At 44.0% G+C, this 23562-nt stretch overlaps 1 protein-coding gene across 1 annotated transcript in view; it reads left to right on the top strand.

The window, feature by feature from the left end:
- Positions 1-23562, top strand: part of STAB2 (stabilin 2) — a 158377-nt gene that overhangs the window by 25291 nt on the left and 109524 nt on the right. Inside the window, exons 6-9 of the mRNA XM_057742828.1 lie at positions 12794-12889; positions 17936-18061; positions 19173-19369; positions 20982-21115. Of these exons, the coding sequence (XP_057598811.1) occupies positions 12794-12889; positions 17936-18061; positions 19173-19369; positions 20982-21115 (553 nt within the window). The remainder of the gene's footprint in view (positions 1-12793; positions 12890-17935; positions 18062-19172; positions 19370-20981; positions 21116-23562) is intronic.

The following is a 23562-nucleotide window of genomic DNA, read 5'->3' as shown; positions in this document are numbered from 1 at the left end:
TGCCCCTCTCTCTCTTTCAACAATGTGGGATGCCATATGTGTGTGAAGCCTGGAACTGCAGCCGTTTTGCTATCATAAGGGAAACACAGAGAGGAGAGCAGAGAATTAGACCCCCTGAGCTGGAATCATCTTCCTGACTGTGCCTCATCCCCAGTTTCTATTCTCACATTCTTTATATGTGTAAATAATAAACTCTTCAACCTTTAAAAAAGAGGAAATAGAGTTCAAGACTCTGAACAAATCACTACCTTGAAACTTGAGCTTTTAAGGTAATGAAAAAACTAATTCCTGTCATTATTTTATTGAGTGGAGATGCATCTTCTCTTAATTATAAATGCAGATGTCTTAGCTGATAACAGAATTTGATTTAAGAAAGGAGTGTTACATGTAACAAGTCCAAAATATGAAATGAGTCGCAATTAGGAGGAAACAGTAAAGGGAGCATACTGCATTAAAAATTTGACAACCTTTACTATTAAGTTAATTGTTTTTTCTCAAATAGTGGTTTATTATTCCCTGATTAGCAGAACATATACCACAAGACTGCAGCGTTAAGGTATTTGGCAGGAAATTTTCAGTAGGCTAGATCTTGTTGTCTGCTTACAACCTTGCTTGCACTAAAGGTGACCATTCTGAGATCAGAGAGGGAAGAAAAATTTGCTCTTCTGGAAGAAGGCTTTTCTAAATATAATCTATAATCCAAGTTGACTGAGAATGGGTATGAGATCATTTATACACATGCAGGGTTGGAAAGCCAGATCTCTATCCTTGCTGGCTAGTAGCAGCAGAGACAAGGAGGAAGCAGATAGAGCAGAAACAAGATTGAGGCCCAGGAAGAGGAAGCATAGCTCCAAAGCACCTTTGTCAAGCTTTCTCTACCTTAAAAAGTATCATGACTCCTCATTAAGGAGATACTGCTAGGTTCAACCTAGAGCAAAGTGTAGCTTATCCTTACCGCACCACCTACCCTTCGTTTTTACAACATCCAACATGGTGGACATCAAAGGGACCCTAGGCTAAGCAGTGCAACTACACCAAGGCTGACGATCAGCATACAAAAATTCCAAGTCTATGTCCCAGGCTCCAAGACTACAATAAGCCAATGGCTCTGGCTTTTGTTGTAATATATGAAAGCAAACAGACTATATGCTTTTAAAGGAGTGGTCTATGCAAAGAAGCCCTGGTCTGACTTATTGCTGTTTGTTACTACTCAAATCAAAGGGCCACCTTGGTGTCTTAACTCACAGTAACGGGAAATGTTCTACAGAAGCAGCCAACACCCAGGTTTTCACCTGAGTTTCTGATTAATCACTTCCCTCTTCTCCATTTCAGAGATGCATTTGTCCAAATCACTTTGAATCTTTATTCTATGACAAATATTTAAAACGTCCCTTCTTGTTTCACTTTCCCCATGAACTTGTTTCTGAAAAGTCAGTCAATTTCCATTAGATGATAACTTTACATGATAACTGTGAAGTGACAAAGGGATTAGCAGCTCACATAGCTCAAGCCAGGCTGACCTTTTATTCGGTGATATGTTTTGGGAAATAGAGTTTGAAGGATAGTGTATATTCAGCTCAAAGCAACAAACCTAAGGGCAAACCATTCACAAGATTATTAGATTAAAGAGATGGATTATAACATAATAGCATTCATTGTTATGTTTATGGAAGGAATCTGCATGTCTCTTCACAGATGTTTAGGGTGAGCAGCTCTGAGGAGTCCTGTATAAACTTGGTATCTGTGTTCTGATTCACATATTTTTGTCTTCTGTAAGTCACATCTTTTGAATCCTTCATTTCTTTAAATTTATTTTGTCACATCTTTTGCATCCTTCATTTCTTTTTTTAAATTTATTTCAAGTATAGTTGATTTACAATGTTGTGTTGGTTTCTGTGTACACTGGGGTTATTCAGGTATCCGCACATATATATATATATTCCTTTTCATATTCTTTTGCATTGTGGCTTATTACGGGATATTGCATATAGTTCCCTGTTGCTAGAATCCTTCATTTCTGATGGCTCATAATTTGTGAGAATTCATACAGACGAAACATTTTACAAGTATAAGATCTATATAGAAAACTATTATTTTTGGAGATAAGCAAAAAGAGAACTCAATTCCCTTAAAAAAATTTTTTAAGTGACCTTGTAGACCAGAACCATGAATTTAAAAAAAAAAAAAAAAAAAAAACATGATTTATTTAGGAGTGAAAACTTGTCTCTGGAGAATCCTCCAAAAAGTGTGTAAAAAAACAGTCAAGTGACACTATCCAATTAAAGTCATACATTACCTTCGAATAAAAACTGATGAATATCAATGAAAAATAATTCTTCAAATTGTCGCACACTGCAACAAAGCAGTACCTTGGATAAATCACTTCAGAGCAATGCAAGATCGTAATAGGCTCATTGGCTGCAGAGTAAAAGAAATTATTCTGATTTATCTTTATTTTCAAGTGAAAGGATTTAAAAACCTCCCTTTATTTCTTCTTATTAAAATTTACTTGAGAGGTAGAGTAATACAGGAAAACCTTTGCTTTTTAAAAGGTATTTAAGGGGATAGCAAGGGAAGGGGGGAGATAAATTAGAAGTTTGGGATTAAAGGATACACACTACTGTATATAAAACAGATAAACAACAAGGACCTACTGCATAACACAGGGAACTGTGTCTTGTGATAACCTATAATGGAAGAGAATCTGAAAAAGCATATGTATGTATGTATATAGGTACAGTGATTGATATCTATAACAATCACTTGGCTGTATGCGTGAAACTTAACACATTGTAAATTAACTATACTTCAATAAAAAGTATAAAAGCCAGTGGGAAGTTGTTGTATAACAAAGGGAGTTCAACTCGAGGATAGAAGATGCCTTAGAGGACTGGGACGGGGAGGGTGGGGGGGTCTTGAGGGAGGGTGGGGGGGGAGTCAAAGGAGGGAGGGAATACGGGGACATGTGTATAAAAACAGATGATTGAACTTGGTGTACCCCCCCAAAAAATAATTAAAAAAAAAAAAAAAAGATTTTGGCGAACAATGAAGCCAACCCACAAAAGAGAGACAGAAACCAGGTCCTGGAGACATCTTGCTCCAGGATCTAGCCCTGCCTCTAACTACCCCCTGTGCTTTCCAGCTCTCTGAAATGAAAAATTCCCTTTTTGCTTAGTGCAGTTTGGATTAGGTTTTCTTTAAGGTCTTAGCTCAGTTCCTCTCCTCCATTCAAGCAGAGCAATGTACAACATCCAGGAAAGAAAAGATTTTTCTTTCATTTTTAATACTGGAATGGGTGACCCGTGTAAGTATATGTTGTCTTGAATTTCTTTAATCAGTGTCTTATTTTCCAAATATAGGTCTTTTGGCTCCTTAGTTAGATTTATTCACAGGTATTGTGTTCTTTTTGATGTTTCTCTGATAGTTCATTGTTGGTGTGTAGAAATTCAAGAGATTTCTGTGTATTGATTTTGTGTCCTGCAACTTTACTGAACTCATTGACGAGCTGTAGTTTTTTGGTGGCATCTTGGGGATTTTCTGTGTACAGCATCATGTCATCTGCACACAATGACAGTTTTGCTTCTTCCATTCCAATTTGGATTCCTTTTGTTTCTTTTTCTTACCTGACTGCTGTGGCCAGGACTTCCTCAATATGATTTCTTAATACTGTCTTTGTCAAGTAACCAGTGCTTGAAGATGAGATCTATTGAAAGTAGAAATGGAAGATGGAAGATATATATATATATAATATTTTTTAAAAATATTCTGCTTGACTGGCGGACACAGGATTAGGGAGGCGGGGGGTGAAGGGGAAGCTGGGATGAAGTGAGAGTAGCATAGACATATATACACTACCAACTGTAAAATAGCCAGTGGGAAGTTGCTGTATAATAAAGGGAGAGCAACACAATGATGGGTGATGCCTTAGAGGGCCAGGACAGGGAGGGTGGAGGGGAGTCCTGGGAGGGAGGGAATATGGGGATATGTGTATAAATATAGCTGATTGACTTTGGTGTACCTCATAAGCTGGTACAAGAGTGTAAAGCAATTATATGCCAACAAAGAGATTAAAAAAAAAAAAGTATAACTGCTAATATAAAAACTGCTAATATAAATAAATAAATTTTCAAAAAGGGGGAAAAAAGAACATATCTTTCAAATTGGCCCTTCCCTACCGTAATAGAATTTAAATCACCGTATTTTAAATAAATACTGAAATGGAAAGAAAGAAAGCATCTAACACTGCTTACTTACCAAGAAAGCCAAGTAATTGTTTGCAGATGGAAACTGAGAAAGATGAGCTCATGTTGCCGCCAAGAAACTGGTGTTGGTTGCCGATGAGCACAGACGTACGTGGAGATTCCAAACGTTGCTAAATTTAAAAAGCAGGCTCATTACCAATGGCATTTTTCACAGAACTAGAGCAAGAAATCTTACGATTTGTATGGAAACGCAAAAGACCCCGAATAGCCAAAGCAATCTTGAGAAGGAAAAATGGAGTTGGTGGAATCAGGCTTCCTGACTTCAAACTATACTACAAGGCCATAGTGATCAAGACAGTATGGTACTGGCACAAAAATAGAAAGGAAGATCAATGGAACAGAATAGAGAACTCAGAAGTAAGCCCAAACACATATGGGCACCTTATCTTTGACAAAGGAGGCACGAGTATACAATGGAAAAAAGACAGCCTCTTCAATAAGTGGTGCTGGGAAAATTGGACAGCAACATGTAAAAGAATGAAATTAGAACACTTCCTAACACCACACACAAAAATAAACTCCAAATGGATTAAAGACCTACATATAAGGCCAGACACTATCAAACTCCTAGAGGAAAACATAGGCAGAACACTCTTTGACATACATCAAAGCAACATCCTTTTTGACCCACCTCCTAGAATCATGGAAATAAAATCAAGAATAAACGAATGGGACCTCATGAAACTTAAAAGCTTTTGCACAGCAAAAGAAACCATAAACAAGACTAAAAGGCAACCCTCAGAATGGGAAAAAATAATTGCCTATGAAACAACGGACAAAGGATTAACCTCCAAAATATACAAGCAGCTCATGCAGCTTCATACCAAAAAAGCAAATAACCCAATCCACAAATGGGCAGAAGACCTAAATAGACATTTCTCCAAAGAAGACATACAGATGGCCAACAAACACATGAAAAGATGCTCAACATCACTCATCATCAGAGAAATGCAAGTCAAAGCCACAATGAGGTATCACCTCACACCAATCAGAATGGCCATCATCACAAAGTCTGGAAACAACAAATGTTGGAGAGGGTGTGGAGAAAAGGGAACTCTCCTGCACTGTTGGTGGGACTGTAAGTTGGTACAGCCACTATGGAAAACAATTTGGAGGTTCCTTAAAAAACTACAAATAGAACTACCATATGATCCAGTCATCCCACTCCTGGGCATATACCCAAAGAAAACCATAATCCCAAAAGAAACTTGTACCATCATGTTTATTGCAGCACTCTTTACAATAGCCAGGACATGGAAGCAACCTAAATGCCCATCAACAAATGAATGGATCCAGAAGATGTGGCATATATATACAATGGAATATTACTCAGCTATAAAAAGGGATGAGATGGAGCTATATGTAATGAGGTGGATAGAACTACAATCTGTCATACAGAGTGAAGTAAGTCAGAAAGAGAAAGACAAATATTGTATGCTAACTCACATATACGGAATCTAAAAAGGGTACTGATGAACTCAGTGACAAGAACAGGGAAGCAGATACAGGGAATGGACTGGAGAACTCGAGGTATGGGAGGGGGCGGGGGGTGAAGGGGAAACTGAGAAGAAGCGGGAGAGTAGTACAGACATATATATACTACCAACTATAAAATAGTCAGTGGGAAGTTGTTGTATAACAAAGGGAGTCCAACTTGAGGATGGAAGATGCCTTAGAGGACTGGGGCAGGGAGGGTGGGGGGGAATCGAGGGGGGGGCGTCAAGGAAGGGAGGGAATATGGGGATATGTGTATAAAAACAGTTGATTGAACCTGGTGTACCCCCCAAAAAAAATAAAATAAAATAATTAAAAAAAAAAAAATGTGAAAAAAAAAAAAAAAAAAAACAATGGCTTGACCATTTTAAACACCTCAACATAACTTTCTTAAAATAGCATTGGTTAAGTGTACTGAAATTATATTAAATTGTTGCTTAACATTAAAGAATGTTTCCTTTTTCAACCAGTTAAAAAAAAATAAAAAAAAATAAAAAAAAATAAAAAGCAGGCTCCCTTTACGCTTGTTTCTGCCATGGAGAAAGGGCAAGTGAAAGGGAGCAAGATGGTTTGGGAACCTAAACTTTTAAGTAAGAAAATTGGAAACCTAAACGGAGACTCAGGAGATAATACTCCCAACAGAACTTTATGAGATGATGGACTGTCCTGACCTTAATATCCAACATGGTAGCTGCAAGGCGCATGTGGCCATTGAGAACCTGAAACGTGCCTAGTGCAACTGAGGAACCAAAGCTTAAAGTCTAGCTCATGTTACTTAATTTAAATGTCAACAGTTGATTTACAATGTTGTCTCATTTCTTCTGTACATCTAAGGGACTCAGTTATACACATATATTCTTTTTCGTATTCTTTTCCATTACAGTTTGTCACAAAATATTGAATTTAGTTCCCTGTGCTGTACAGTAGAACCTTATTGTCTATCCATTCTCTACATAATAGTTTGCATGTGCTAATCCCAAACTCCCACTATACTTCAATAAATTTTTTTTAAAAAAGTAACAGCCTCACCAGGCTCTTGGCCACCATATTGGATAGTGCAGCTCTAAAACGTAATGGCTAAGAGAGCAGGCTTCGAGTCAGACTGGCCTGAGTTTGAAACCAAGCCCAGTTGCAGTGGGACCTGGGGCAAGCGATTTAACCTCCATAAGCCCTCCTCATCTACAAAACAGGAATAATAAGACCTGCCTTGTCGGACTGACTCGTAGCGAGGCTCTTAGCAGCACATCACAAGCACTCAGAGGAAGCAGGTATGAAGCAAAGAAAGGGCCATCCCGCAGTCCGTGAACATTTCTTCACCTGTAGATGAACGATGGCTCCCTGAGAGCTGGTCATTTCCCACTGGCGAGAACGAGGGGAACTTGGAAACCTTTCCAGCCAGGCATCCACTGGGTGCCAGTGCTGTTTCACCCACGAGGCCCTGCCCGTTGGCAGTGGCCGTTCTGCTGGTAAGTAGGACAGCACTAGAGCTGCAGTTTATTTTTAACACTAACCTTAACCTGCCGGGAGCGTTCTCCAACCCGGCTCTTGATTTGCTTAGAGATGATTTCAAGCTGCATCAGCCAAGGGTGTTCCTCTCAGGCGCCAAGGCCCCTGCCCTCAGTGCCTCACTCCAGGTCAGCACAGGAGGTAGAGCTAACTTTCCCTAACATGACCCCAAATCACTCCCGCAATCATGTTTTTTTTAAAACAAAAAAAAAAGATTATTTATTTATGTTATTTTTGGCTGCGTTGGGTCTTTGTTCCTACGCACAGGCTTTCTCTGGTTGCAGCGAGTGGGGGCTACTCTTTGTTGTGGTGCGTCAGTTTCTCATTGTGGTGGCTTCTCTTATTGCGAAGCACGGGCTCTAGGTGGGCAGGCTTCAGTAGTTGTGTTGCATTGGCTCAGTGGTTGTGGCGCACGGGCTTGGCTGCTCCGCGGCATGTGGGAGCTTCCCAGCCCAGGGATCGAACCCGTGTCCCCTGCATTGGCAGGTGGATTCTTAACCGCTGCGCCACGAGGGAAGCCCCACAATCACGCCTTGTTAATAACAGTAGCTAGCATTTGCTGAGTGACTGCTAGGCACCAGGGAAAGCACAAGGTTTGGCACACAGATTCTCTTTGGAACAGCTCTGCAAGCTGGGTTCCTCATTTTATGGATGAAGGAGCAGAGAGGTTGCTCAAGGTCATGCAGCTATCACAGGGACAGAGGCAGGATTTGACCCCAAGTGTCTGACTCCAGAACCTGGGCACCCAACCACTGCACCATTTGGCCCCTGGCAGGCATCCACCATGCACTAGACCCCTGACAGGTGTTGGGTGATCCAAAGAAAGGAGAGATGAGGTCCCCACCCCCAAGGAGCTGGAAATGTGGGTGACGCTTGTAAGGTTATGTACATGGCACACATGGGATGCTAGGGGAACATGAGAGAAGGCAGCTCACTCTGCCAAGGGACACAGCACAGGGGACTTTGTACTCTGTCCCTCTGGCCCCCATGACCATGGCTTTGGCCACTTTAAAGTTATATACCCCAAGTTTCACGTGTCTCTAGAGATTTGCTGAAGCCAGTTTAACAAATACCCGGGGCTCTTTAAATGACATTTGGGAATCCCTCTGCTACTCGTGTCTCCTTCCCAAGGACACTTTCTTGGCAACGGCTGGCAGCCCTGCAATGCGTGTCAGAGGCTCCCAGGAGCTACGTGCCAGATCGGTTAATCCAGTACAGAGGCTGTGCTGGAAGACAGGATGTGGGGAGAGGCTTGTGCCTGGAAGGGAAGCTTAGTGATGAGGACAGCCCTTGCAGGTAGCATCTAAGTTGGGAGCAGGGGCTGAGTCACATTCGACTCCCCCCTTCCGACCCCTCACCCTCTCCAATGGCTGCATGACAGCATTTAGGACACACAGCATTAATGTATCTCTTAGAGCCTGGCTGCCCCGCTACACTGTGAGCAACTTGAATTTAGATATTGTGAATTGCTCTTATTTGCATACCCAGTGCCTGATCCAGGGACTGCCACTAGGTAGGAGCTGGGTAGATACTTTTTAATTGAATTAATTAACATCTTCACCTCTGAGCCCGTAGTATACCCCCTCCTCACCCCCGTTATCTCCACAACCAATTTGAGATCCCTCTGCAACTTGTCTGTTCCAAAAGCTACAGACGTATGAGGACATCAAAGTGCTTTGCTAACATAGAAACAACAGCAAATCAGTTTTTAAAGGGAGGATGACAATTCCAACTCCAATTTAGTTCTTCAATAATTTGAATGAGCACTGGAGCTAGTTGTCCCCCATTTTTCATATGTAACATGGGGTTAATGATCTTATCCCACTGGGCGCTGTAAGCATCAGATGAGATCATGCCTGGCAAGGATGGGGCAAAATGCCTGTCAGACAGTAAATGCTTGATAAAGGGTCACGCAGAGCCAGGTCTAAGGCCAGGTGAGGAGGAACATGCCTCAGGTGCAAAATTCAAGGAGACATCAAAAACTCAGTAATCAAGATAAATCAGTTTATTAGTTACCTAGGGCAGCTGAAACAAAGTATCGCAAACTGGGTGATTTAAAGATATGAATTTATTGTCTGAGTTCTGGAAGCTAGAAGTCCACAGTCTGCATGTAAGTAGGGCCACACTCCTTTGGAAGCCTCTAGAAGAGGGTCCTTCCTGCCTCTTCCAGCTTCTGGGAGTCCCAGGCTTTCCTTGGCTGGTGGCAGCATCACTCCAGTCAGTGCCTCTGCCTTCGCTTGGCCATCTTCTCCCTCGTCTGTGTCCTCTCCTCCTCTTATCAGTCGTATTGAGCTAAACCCACCCCACTCCAGGATGACCTCATCTTAGCTAATTACATCTGCAGTCGCTCTACTTCCACATAAGGTCTCATTCTGAGGTCTTTGGGGTTAGGACTTTGGGGGAACAAAATTCAACCCACAACAATACTATTTTTAAATTATTGAACAAAACATCAAAATGTTAATAAAAGCAGGATTCAACTCTGCACTTGAGCTTTGGAATTCCATGGGATTCCAGTCGAATAGAAGAGAAAAATAGATGGAGAAAGAAAACTGCATCCCTGACAGCTGGCAGCTGGTCGCTGGCCTCGTGGACCCAGCCAGGCTGTGGTATCGCCCTGCTGAGCATATGCAGTTTCACAGAATGTCACCATCAATGACTCACTCTATCTGTGCTGAAGCAAGACAAAAACTGGGCCACTGCCTTATCATGTCTGAAAAGAGAGATAAACGGTGACAGTGGGCACCCAGTGGCCATCTCTCCTGGTTAACACGAGTGGCCACTGCTGCTCCTCCACGACCCTTCGCCCCTGCTGCCAACTTTGACCACTGTTGTGTCCCTGGTGGTATTTGGCTGGCTGTCATGACGAAATCAATAGTTGCAACAGGATGTGATCGTGAACAAGGTACAAAGAAACTGCTGCTGGGGCCCAGAGGGGCACAGATTCTGTTTTGGCACCTCTGAGATGGCACCACAGAGGAGAGGAGCTTCAGCTGGCCCAGAAGGATGAGGGGGATTTCAGCTGGATTTCAATTGCATGTGAAAGGAGGCACAGCAGAGGCAAGAGCATGGAGGTGTCAAAGTACAGGATGCATGTTCTGCTACCTCCACTGGTCATGGTCCTTCCCAGGCCAGCACCACACCCCCCCCCATCTCCTCCTGGCCTGCCCCCCCCCATCTCCTCCTGGCCTGCCCCCCCATCTCCTCCTGGCCTGCCCCCCCATCTCCTCCTGGCCTGCCCCCATTGCCATTGACCCATCACGTCTTAGCATTTATCACACTGCATTGTAATGGGCTGCTTTCTTCTGCCTTCAGACTGTGAGCTCTTTGGGGGCAGGGACTTTGGGTCATTAATCCAAAGCACAGTGCCCTGCATGCTGATGTTCAATACCTGTTTTGAAGGAAGGTGAGCTGGTAAGTCCTCCCATGCACTTAGATCCTGAGATGTATAAAATGAAGTGGTAACAGATGACAATGAAAAGTTTTAAAGGTTGGAGTCAGCTTGGAGAGGGCCTTGTTTGCCAAACAGAGGAATTCAGATTTCATTCGGTTAGCAACTGGGAGTCACTGAGATATTTCGGGGAGGATCACCTCGATGCCATTACTGATCAAATAAAATGGAGAGGTGAGAAATCTGACAATGAGTCCAGGTAGAGTGTTACTGTAATAGTCCAGGCAAACCCAGATAAGGACCTGCAGGAGGACAGTTCCCATGCAGTTGGACAAGGGATTGAGAGCAGACATATAACAAAGAATGCACAGAATTCACTGGTTTATTAGATGTTTGGGATACTTTAAACCTAGTTCATCCTTGCTTTTTTGATATCTGGTTAGGTTTTTAAGCAGGTGTCTTCTTAATTACATTTCACATTAGCTAATATTAAGTTGGCTTATGTGTACTAAATACAAGCATTGTAGGCAGAATAATGGCCCCTACAGAGATAACCCATGTCCTAATTCTTGGAACTTGGGAATATGTTAGGTTACATGGCAAAGGGGAATTACGGTTGCTAAACAGTTGACTTAAGATAGGGGGCGTCTCCTGGATTACCCAGGTGGGCCCAATGTGATCACAAAGTTCCCTGTAAGTGGAAGAGAAAGGCAGAAGAGAGAGGACCAGTAGAGTTGGCGGCGTGAGGAGCATCCGGCCTGATGGGGCTGGCTGTGAAGATGGAGAAAGGGGCCATGAGCTGGGGGATGCAGGCAGCCTCTAGAAGCTGGAAAGGCAAGGGAGCAGGTTGTCCTCTAGAGTCTCTAGAAGAAACACAGCCCTGTGGATACCTTGATTTTAGCCCAGCGAGACACATTTCAGGCTTCTGACCTACAGAAACATAAAATCATAAATTTATGCTGTTTTCAGCCACTAAATTTATGGGAATTTGTTACAGCAGCAAAAGGAAACTCATACAATACACTTCACAGAGGGCTGGACAGAGGATGCTGGTGACCCAGCCAGGTAGTAAATCTTGCTACAAATGAGCCACAAACTGGGTGCTAGAGATGACCATTTATTTCAAATTCCCTTCATTTCTCATTCCTGAAGTGATCTGTCACTGGGCTGAAAAGCCATCTATTTTAAGTGAGAAAATGTGGCCTAGGTATTCTGTAGCCTTCTGAATTTCTTTTTTACCCTTGCACTGCCCCATCTTTTGGGAAGGAGATTTTCCACAAATCACTGCTGCCAACAGGATTGAGTCAGTGGTAGCATTTCTCTTTTAAATATGACAGGTGTGTATAAGACATTACGTTAACTTGCTTGTTGAGGTATCCAAAGGTGAAGTAGCTAGCTTGAAAGTAGCAAAAAGAACTCCAATGCATGTGATATGCCACGTGTGCTTTATATACGTTTCCTCATTTAACTATAGAAATCCCATGAGGTGGGCATCATTTTCTACATGTTATAGACAAATACAGCTAAGTCCCCTGCAGGCGAACCTTCAAGTTGTGAACTTTCAAAGCCATCAACGTCAGGCGTGAGTGAAATCACAGCTCTCCCTCCGTCTCCTATTGCTGAGGATCCTTCAGCTCTACCATCTCCCACCTCCTCTCCCTCCTCTAGTCGGTAACTCTTCTTGCCTGTTCACTCGATGCCAGCCCCTGTATGCCAGCTGTTGTACTGTACTGCTGTACTTTTCAAGGTACTGTACTGTAAGATTAAAAATGTTTATTTTTTGTGTTTGTTTCTTATGTATTATTTGTGTGAAAAGTATTATAAACCTATTACAGTATAGGACTATACAGCCAATTTTGTTACTTGAGTACCTAGGCTAACTTTGTTGGACTTAGGAACAAATTGGACTTACAAACACGCTCTCAGAAAGGAACTCATTCATATGTAGGGGAGCTACTGTAAACTGAAGCTACTAAAAAGAAGCCAAGATTCACACCAGGGTCTCTAGGGCTTCAGACATATGGTTTTCCCCACTTCATCAAGCAGAATTCAATAAACACTATCTGAAAACACTACCCTTCCAGAATCTTTGGAGGAAGTCTGCATCAGGTAATGAAAAATCCCCATTTTCTGTCCGCAGTGTGCAGCTGTGTGCATGGCGTGTGCAACAGCGGAATCCGTGGTGACGGGACCTGCGAGTGCTACTCTGGGTACACGGGCCCCAACTGTGACAAGCGTAAGTGCTGCTAGTTCCCTTAATACCATGTCAGATCACAGGGGTACAGACGTGTGCATTTCAATTGTGCATGCGTGTACTGGGGCTCTACATGGCTACGGGCCATTTTTGCTGGAAGATAGGCAAAAGTTTAAAAAGAAAGGGGACAAAAGAAGAGAAGGGGAGGGGAGGGGAAGGGAGGAAAGGGAAGAGATCGTATAGAAGATTGAAAGTCACGGAAGGTTTGGGAACAAGGCAGTGACATGGCTGAAGCTATGTTTTAGGGAGACCAAGCTGGTGGCACTGTGAGGATAGGATGGAGAGGAAGACGTTGGGGCCATTGCAAAGAGGTAGGTATCTAGGAAGGGAGATAAGGCATGTTCTCCATTATAGGTCTCAAAGACAGAGCACATCAACAGGAAATGGAGGCTCACCAAGGCTACCTGACTCACCTAAGTTCATGAAATAGTCAATAGAAGAGCTGGGACTCAAGTCATTGAACTTCTCTAAACAATTGATCACACTGGGTTCAATCAAGAGATAGAGACCACAGGGTGACTGCAACAAGGGAAGTTTAATATGAAGAATTAATAAGCCATGATAGGCTCTAAAAATGCAAGATGAACTGTAGCTCCAATGGGGCATAACGGAGAAGGGCAAACTTGGAAGGGGACAGCCATCCCCAGGGCTGGGTTCACATCTTGTTGGAGAAGCTGTGGTGGCAGCCACTTGGTAGCGGAGAAGTTTGCCGGTTTGCCCAATCCAGTGTGGGAGTACAGTCACCCGGCAGGCAGGCAACAACCCTCCAGGGCACCAGTGGGCCAAGGCTGGGGGGCAAGTGGACAGAGGGAGTTAGAGCATCATGGGTGCTAAACCTGGAACCTGCAATGTCTGTGCATGGGGAGGGCTGTGGGAAGGTGGCCACTGGGTGCAGGCCAAGGATGCAAGGTCCCCGATGAACTGCGCACTCTGAGTGCACAGTTGGGACCGAGCATCACTGGATGTCCTCACACACCCACACCACTGACAGGCTGTGCAACAGCAGCAAGCACAGCAGAAGCACAACACTGCACAGCAGAACCAGGAAGGGGAGCCCCTTCCTCCTGCAGTGGCCCTGCAGCGCCCTCCACTGGCCAAGATTAACATACCCTTGCAAAGGAGAAATGTTCAGAGCCCAGCCCATTATCACAGGGCAGGTGATGAAGGGTGAATTAGGAGTTTAGCCGTTAGGAAATCAGACGTTCTCCGCCTGTGACACTAGCCTCACTTATCCGCTGGGTTTTATTCTGCTGGTCTGTAAAATAAAGGGATTAGACAAGATTCAAATTCAACAAATTTAAACTCACTTTATTGAAAGTGATTGAGAAGTTATGAGCCGTGGCAGAAAGGAGGGTGAATAAATAAAAGACAACCTCTGCCTTCTTCCTGTGGAGGAGACAGACATGCAACCAACCAACCCGAATCAATGGCAGAATGAAACTCAGGTGCACAGGGTGGACCCCTTCCACAGACCTCAGTCAGCCTCCTTCCCCAGTCACTCCCATACTGCCCAATGGACTCATGAGCAAAAAGAAAAAAAAAACTTTTTAATAAGACAGGAGACTCACCCAGAAGCCAGCCTAATGGAGGGCATAGACAGATACACCTCCAAATGACAAAATAATTCTAAGTCAGAAGATAAACAATAGACTAGGGCAAAAGTATTTGCAATCCACATAGCAGAAACATTTTTATAATATAAAGTCCACAAGCCCACCTTTAAAATTGGCCGAGGAACTGCTAATTCTCAGGGAGAAGTGAAAACTGGCCAACGAGCATAGAAAAGGTTCTTAACGCCGCTAGGAATCCCAGAAATGCAAATTAAAACCGTAATGAAGTAGTACTTTGGAGTTTGGGAGGTTTTGTTTTGGTTTGGTTCTGGTTTTTTGCCCACTATGCTATACAGATTGAGAAGCTAGATAATATCTATCTGTGGGTGTGGGAAAAATTACAGAACTGTCAGTAGGGATGTAAATTGCTACTATCTATATGGGAAATGTATCTATTAAATTTTAAAGAATGCTTACAGTTTGAGGCTATAACCCCAATTCTAGGAATTTACCTGGAGGACTGGAGGGGTGAGTAGGTAAGAATATATGTACAAAGAAACTCATGATAGTATTGTTTTAAAAAAGAAAACAAGCTGGAAACAACTTGAAAGTCCAGGAGTAGGAAGTGGTTGAGTGCAGTGTGGTACATCCTATTCTAGTTAGAAGAATGCTAGCTACTGAAAAAACTCAACACAAAAATCCAATGGCTTAACACTGTGGTTCCAGAGCTGCGCCAAGGCATTGCAAAGTACCCCCACCAAACTCACAGGGATGCTAGGGGATATTTTTTATTTTTGAGGGAAACGGTGATACATCTGTAGACTATCGTATGAAATGTTAACCTGAGTTAGTACACAGTTTCAACATTAGGTAGCCCTACACTTTTTTCGATGATATCATTTCTCTACAAAGCTGCATTTCCAGTGGTTGCTGTGATATGAAAAGCAAGTACTGTGCAAAGTATTTCCAATCTGATTCCAAAGTTTAAGAAGTTGTGCCGCCTCCAACAAGCGCATGTGTCCCATTAGTAAGTAAATGTGGTTGTTCAAGAATGAAATAAAAATGTATCTTTCTGTTAACCATATTACTTTTTCAAATGGCTACTAAGTTATCATGACATAAATAGTTACTGAATTCTTTGGCTCTAACAACTTACTAAATGACCTGGTAGATATTTCTTTTGTACTAGGGTGCCGTGAAAAAAATATTGAAACATTAAGTATACCTCAATAAAAGATCTTTAAAAAAATAAAAGTAAAAAAAAGAAAAAAAAGAAACATTAAGGGCACCATGACCTAAGAATTTGGGGAACCTCTGGCTTAACGCAACAGAGGTGTATTTCTTACCCATGTAACAATCCAATGTGGGTGTTCCTGGCTGATGCCAGCTCCCCACCATGTGGTGTTTAGGGATCCAGAGCCTTCCATTGTGTGCATCTGCCATTCTGTAGCACTCTGAGTGCTCTGCTTTGAGCCATGGAAGGAAGTGTAGAGAAGCATCTGCTTATAAAGTCCAGAATAATACATAGAACTTGCAGTATTCCATCAATGTAAACTAGTCATGTAACCCCATCTGGGTGCAAAGAGGGGTTGAAAGTGTGATCCTGAAAGGGCAGCCCCTTCTCAGCAACAATTCTACTTTATGAAAGAGGTGAGGGGATATTCTCTATGAAGTTTTGATTCAGCTAGCCACTGTTGGGAGACAAAGGCATACAGCACACTGACTGCCCTTTGTTCCAACATCTTTACAAGGATGTCTGTATAGCAAACAGCCTTGGAAGATATAGGACCTCCCTCGGGAGCAAGTGCAGGCATGCTTACTGCCTGTGGCAGTTATCAGTGGACTGCCTCTCAGCTCCAAATTCACCCTTTTGGCCTGCTCTGTGACTATGGAGGTGGGCTTTGGAATATTTCTCATTTGTCAGCCAGTAAGATGTGAAGCCTTACCAACAGAGGGTGCTAAAGGGATACCAAAGAAGGAAGGGTTTTTCCTTCTTGTTTCTGGTTTAGTTCACTCTCCAAGCTCCTGAAGAACATGGTTTTGCTCCACTGCTCAGCCCTGCAGTTTCTCCAGCACTAGGTTCCGGCAGGGCTTAGCATCCTCCAGTATTTGACCACTGCATCCCTTGTCTAGTGCTTGACTGGGCAACAGCCCCATAACCAGGAGCCCTGGACAGTGCGGGCTGGTGGCCCAGTTCGGGAGCAGGCATGCTGTTCTGCACACCTTCCCCTCAGTCCCATGCACAGCAAGGGCCTTGCGGGACCAGCCATCCTTAGAGGTGACCACCCACCTTCATGCCACACAGCTGGCCCCTGAAACCACCCCTGCCCCCATCACGCACAGGAGTACACCACACTTCTGAGAGCGTGGGCTTCTCAACTTCTGCTTCCAGTAGCATCCAGAGGCCAGCAGTTTCCCCAGGCACCAAAGGAGCCCGAAGACTTGGCACCTCCCTGTAGATAACCTTCCCTGGGGCTCCAGAGGGCTGGTCTCCAGCAAGTCTCACCAGTGAACACCTCGGCAACCTCTCCTCTATAGAGTGACCAAGGAGGCCATGTCCTTTCCAGTGACATCTGGGTCTCAGCTCTGGAGGAGGAGAACTTACTCTTAACCCAAGAGGAGTGGTTGCTCTTGATTTTTCTTGCATTCTTTTATTCTTTTGAATTCTTTTTAACTTTCAGGAGCCCATTCCCTTCTATTCCAATCTGTTCATGGATCTTTACACTAAAATTTTCCCTGTTCAAATAATTGCATGGTTTCTGTCTCTTACCTGGGCCCTAAGGAATACATTGCCTATTATTTAAAAACAGACAAAAAAGCATTTCAGTTCCCTAAGCTCAGGGCTCATCTTCTGTATTGAAATCCACTGCCTGTTCAGGTCTCAGTCTGGCCCTCTTTGCATTGCCCCGTGAGAACCAAGGCTTGGAAGAATTGGTCCCAAAATGCCAACACTCTGGCCACTGCTCCTGATGTGAGTGATAAACTGTCCTTTATCTCTGACCCGGGCAGCTCATACCTTCTAGCAGCATCCGTGTTGCTGTGTCAGCCCAACTTGTTCGCTTTGCAAGTTGGCTAACTCTGTCAGACTCTTTATAGTTCTTAACAGCCATCTAAGCCCCATCTATATTATAAAATACTATGCAGTCATTAGAGATTAAAGTACATCCTTAAATACCTCCATAATATATTGTTAAATTAAAAATCAAGTTCCTAAATATTTTAACAGGATTCCACTTCATTTTTTAAAAATCATGTACATAAGCGTATTATATTGGTTGTCGACTGGTTATTTGGGAAGTGGGGTGGGAGAATGAGAGTAAGAAGACAGCTCATTTTTGCTTTACGCATTGTGGATGTTTTGAATTGTTGCAGTGAATCGGTGTCACTTTCGTCATAATAGGGAATACTGCGTTTGCCGAGTTTTTTTTAGAACTGGTTGTTCTACAAAGGCCATTACCTCAGCAATCTTCCTTTCCAGCCATCCCAGAATGTGCAGCCTTGCTCTGCCCAGAAAATTCCAGATGCTCACCTTCCAGCAAAGATGAAACGAAACTAGAATGCAAATGCCTCCCCGATTACCAAGGCGATGGCAAAGACTGTGAGCGTGAGTAGAACTTCCGTCCTGCTGGTTTGTGCACTGAGATGGTTAGATTCCTCAACAGGAAAAAAACAAAAACCCTCACAGCCTTCTTAATATTAACACAAAGACCACTTCTGTTTCTCTCTGTGTAGCTGAATGACATATATATTAAAAGTTCTAAGCAAAATGCTCATCGTGTGGTAGCTCTTCAATAAATGGCAATTTCTCTTGTTATCAAAGTGTGTATGTAGATTTTTACACATTTTTTAAATTAATCTTTACTGGGGTATAGTTGATTTACAATGTTGTGTTAGTTTCGGGTGTACAGCAAAGTGATTATGCATATACATATCTCCACTCTTTTTCTTAGATTCTATTTCCCATATAGGTCATTACAGAGCATTGAGTCGAGTTCCCTGTGCTGTACAGTAGGCCCTTATTAGTTATCTATTTTAGACAGAGTGGTGTGTACATGTCAATCCCAGTCTCCCAATTTATACCTCCCCCCTCCTTCCCCCTTAGTAACCGCGTTTGTTTTCTATATCACTTGAATCAATGTTAAGATAGAATGTAGTTTGTTTGTTTCTTCCTTCCCTCTTCCTTCCTTTCATGCGCTTTCATCAGTTATGAATGTGCTCTCGGAGCCAGACTACCTGGATGTAAATCCCAGGAGTGCCTGCTGCTAACAACATGATCCTGGACAAATTCTTTAACCTGCCTGTGCCTCCATTGTCCTATCTATGAAACGGGGGTAATAGCAGTAACTACCCTAGAGGGTTGTAAGGATTAACCGACGACACATATGGCAAATGCTTAGAAAAGGGCCCAGTACATATTATAAACTCTATAAATATTAGTGCTTGATTTCATGCGATTTTATATGTAAATCCACACATAATAACCCATGAGCACAGTAGTTGTAGTTAGAATCTCTAATGGCCATATATAAATCTGTTTGGTCGGGAGGGGTGATCAGGAGCCTACGATGAAGTGTTTCTCACTCTCTCTCTCTCTCGAAACTGTTGTGTTGCCTTTGCGGCTTGGGTGAGCTGTGATTCACAATCCCTTCACAGTTCGGTTTTCCTTCTCCTTCCCTGAGTCTGGTAACCGCCTTATTTTGTCATTGCTTCTCCAGCCATCAATCCATGTTCACAAAATATCTGCCACCCTCATGCTCAGTGCACCTACCTGGGACCAAATCGGCACAGCTGCACGTGCCAAGAAGGCTACCAGGGGGACGGCCAGGTGTGCTTACCAGTGGACCCCTGCCAGTTTAACTTTGGAAACTGCTCTACAGAGTCCACGGTGTGCAGATATGATGGGCCCGGACAGGTGAGCTAATGATGCTGAAATTGACGAGACAGAAGTAGGACCACCCGTCAGAGGTAAAACTGTGCCGTACATATCATTTGTCGTCTGTGCCTTCACCGTTCTCCCTTTCCATGCTTACGTTGGGCTTCCTTTCCAGACAGACCTCTGTGTGCTTGGGGCCAACCCCAGTGAGCCCTGATGTACCCTCTGAGCTCGCCCTATCCCAGCTCTCCAGTCAAAACTTCACTCTCCCTTCCACCCCAGTCCTGTTTGATGATTGACAGTATATACACACACACACACAACTCAAATTAGATTAACAAGTTAACTGTTAATCAAGTCTTGGGTAAACAGTAATTGACTTTCGCATGCATTCCTCCATTCTCTCTAATGTCTTTTCAAAGTGAGAGAGGATTCTTAGGACCAGAAACCTCTGTCCCAAAGAGATGAATGCTGATAAAACATCAGGCAGCACGGACAAATTCGTAGGGAGCAATGAAGATACCCTGGAGTGAGACATATGTGATTCTTTAAATCGCGTCATGACCTTGCCTGGTAAAATTCAGCCTGGTCAGGAGACCTTTGCTGCAGAGTCCAGATGAGAGAGCCCTTTCCCCAATATCTCATTCACCTGCCGAATATTTCGTGGGAGGCTACTGCAGCCACAACTGCATGCCAGGTGTCGGGTAGAGGGGTTCCATCCGTACAGGAGGCTGCCGCTGCCTGGGTGAAAGGAAAGGCATCAGTGCCTGACCAAACCCAGTGATGGGTCCCCAGCAGTCTAATCTGCACCCCATGGGGATGCTCCTGGAGTTCCCTGCAGAGAATCCAGCCAATCTCATCTCCGAGAAAAAGAGCATACCACACAACATTTCTGCTACCAATGTCTGAGGCAGGGTCGCGAGAAGTTCAAAGGGCTGCTCTCCCATCCTCCCTTACGGGAAAAGTCATGTTACATCGTGAACCAAGGCCCCAGAACCTTGGGAGTGAGATTAAAAATATACTTTGTCACTTTAAAAAATGGGCCCCAAGGCACATTTTCAAGTCTTAGAAACCCTCCATCGTTCACACAGAAGCAGCGCATTCATTATTCCAGAACAGGCTTCCTCCACCTCAGCACGGTTAACGTTTTGGACCTGAGAGTTCTTTGTTGTAGGAAGCATCCTGTGCATTGTAAGATGTTTAACAGCATCCCTGGCCTCTTGTGGCACTGTCCCTGCCCCCCCCGTCCCGTTGTTACAATCAAAAATGTCTCCAAGCACTGCCCAATGTCCCTTGGATTGAGACTCCTGGTTAAAAACCACTATTCTAGAGAAGTACTACCTCCCATCTGACCGTCAGTCTCTACTCATCTAAATCTAAAAGCCGGAAGTTTGGTGCCACGGAGGCCCAGGACTAGCCAACCAGGGAGCTGAAAAGGTGAATTACAAACAAGGTGTACAAGTTTCCAAACAGATGAGATGTACGCACGATTTCCAATCCTAGATATGCTGACAGATTTTAATTTCAGCCCACACTTTAGACCTACCCCAAGTCAGCTTTTATGGCAGAATAAAGATAGGCATTTCAGAAGAATGTCAGCCTGCGTGACTAACGAGACCCCTCTTTGATTTTCTCTTCCCGTCTGCCGAAGGCTCACTGTGCGTGTAAGGAACATTACCACAACTTTGTCCCCGGAGTGGGGTGCAGCATGACGGACGTCTGTGAATCTAACAACCCCTGCCACAGGGACGCAAACTGCACCACCATCGCACCCGGCCAAACCAAGTAAGTCTTTTCAGTTCCACCAGCATCTTTCCAAGTGGTGAAAGTGGTGGCCAGTCAATGCTGCAACTTCCTGGGAGGACAGGAAATGTGTCTTATTCAGACTTGCATCCACCCCCACCCCCACACAGCACAATGCGAAGAGCATCGTTGGGACTCAGTGCATCTTTGTATAATCAATGAATCATTCAACAATGGTTTCCTTGAAAATGACCGTAACAACACCCTGAAATATTGACCTGGCCTGAAAACATGGTAGGAAGTTATGAGAGCATGGGAGAAGGAAACCACAGCCACTAGGAAAACACACGTCTGTTGTGATGACAGGGGTTTGACCTCTAATGTATATCCCTGTTTCCTCATCTATGAAATGTTGCTCATTAGTGGTGCAAAACAAGGGGAAAGTGAAAACTGGGGAAAGTGAATACACACGAGTGGTGTTTCCTGAGCTCCACGTTTCAAAAGAAAGGATTTACTGTGAGTAAAAATACGTGTATGAAAATTCCCAAGCAGAAGCAGCTTGCCTGGTGGGAAGATGGTATTCGGAGTCTAAAGACCTGGGTTTGAGTTTCCACACTGGTATCTTTCAAATTCATGACCTTGGGAACGTGACACAGTCTCTCTGACCTCAGTTTCTCCAGGTATAAGACAAGTACAGTGACATCTTCTTCATACAGTTGTTGTGAAGATTCGTGAGAGGATGTTCTGGAAACTCCTCTCCATCTGGGTTATGTTTTTATCAGTGGGTGAACTAAGGCTGGAACCCAAGTCTTTTGACTCCCAGACAGAGGTTTGCATCTCGGTACTACTTTTGGTTCTTTTCATCCCCAGCACCTGCAAAGAACCCGTTCTGCTGTAGTGAGCTCGAAGCCATAGTGGACAGGAAACAGTTTCTGTGCTTCCAGAGCCCCCTCTATCATTCCTCTTATGGGTGGGTCTTGAATGTGTGGATTTGCCCAGATAGGTTTTATGATCACCGTGTTCTCTCTGGGCAGATAAGGGAATCTGTACACACTGTGGGTGGAGCAGAAAGAGCTTGGCTGTCAGAACCCCTTGGTTCAAGCCCCAGCTCTGCTGCTTCCCTAAACCTCTCTGATTTCTATTTCCACTGTCATGAAAGGGGGAGAATTGTGCCTCCAACCAGGGCTGTGATGAGCATTAAATAAGGTTACATTCATCAATCTCTGAACGGAAGCTGGCACACAGAAATCACTCCATACACACCATGTACCCACACAGCTATGCACCCACACAGCTATGCAGACAGGCACATCCTCTCCTGAAACCCAGGTTCTGACGCTGACAACCGAACCAGCCAGCTTACACACTTTGTACCATCCTCTGAGAAAGCTCAAGTAGAACACTTAAACACTTTCCTTTTTCTGTGTTTGAGAAGATAAAATAGAAAAATGAAACTGGAACATCAGAATAATAGAAGTTGCATTAAAACTTGTGTCTAGAATGTCGATGGAACTAACCATCAATTTTAGGGGTCTATGTGTCACTCACAAACCTCCTCGACACCTCCCAAAAAAACTTGACTATTTTCAGCTGGGAAGAGGCCTAGGTTAAAGGCTGGCTGAGTGACACTGATAAAATATGGGGCCATCCGTAATTTAGTCCACCCAGGAGAGGGGTTTACTTTGTTTATGCCTCCCCGACGTGGCAGTCAGTCTATGCAGAATATTCAAAATGAAGCTGCATTAGTCATAGAAGACCACCCAGTGTGGGTTCCAGTGTGGGCTCCCCCACTCACCACTGGGGTGACGGTGGACAAGTCACGTGACTTTTCGGAACCACAGTTCCCCGACAGGTGGAGCTAGTTCCCTGGGCAGCGTTAACAAGTTAATGTATATAAGCCTGCTTTAAACTCTACACTCCACTTTCATTATTACTAAGAAGAACCAATAACTTCCTGTCCGTTAAAACTGTGCCTTTTCATTTTTACTTAGCAGAGGTGGGAAGTAAGGGGCGACAGAAGAGAAAGGCATTTCCCTCTTATTTGAGTCTGTTTAGCTGAAAAGCCTCGAAGTGACTAAGAAGGCATATTGGAAAAGCGTAGTTTCCAGCCCAACTGTACAAGCGTACAGGAGACAGCACTGGAACCTGGAGACTCTGCTCTGGAGACGCTCGTGACACGAATGACAATGTTTATATGAGCCATGTGCAGGTTAGGGTCCTTTGGTGTGAACCATCTTCCCAAGAATCCGGTCCAAAGCAACACGGTGCCTCGGCACCACGTGGCGAGAGCGTGGGCTTCCTCAGACGCACCCAGGTTCAAACCCCAACTCAGCCACCTCCAGGTGTGTCCCCCGCAGTGTGACCCTCAGACCTGGGCAACAGGGAGGGGCCCCTGCCCTGGGCACTGCAGTTTAGAGGACCCTGTTCTGACCCTTCACTGACTACACCAGGGCAAGGAGTCTGAAGGAAGAAGGGGCCATGATCTTCTA

Source organism: Hippopotamus amphibius, chromosome 7 (genome assembly GCF_030028045.1).
Source record: "Hippopotamus amphibius kiboko isolate mHipAmp2 chromosome 7, mHipAmp2.hap2, whole genome shotgun sequence".
Classification (NCBI taxonomy): Eukaryota; Metazoa; Chordata; class Mammalia; order Artiodactyla; family Hippopotamidae; genus Hippopotamus; species Hippopotamus amphibius.
Note: the sequence above shows the minus strand (reverse complement) of the source record. Positions and strands in the feature narration are given on the sequence as shown.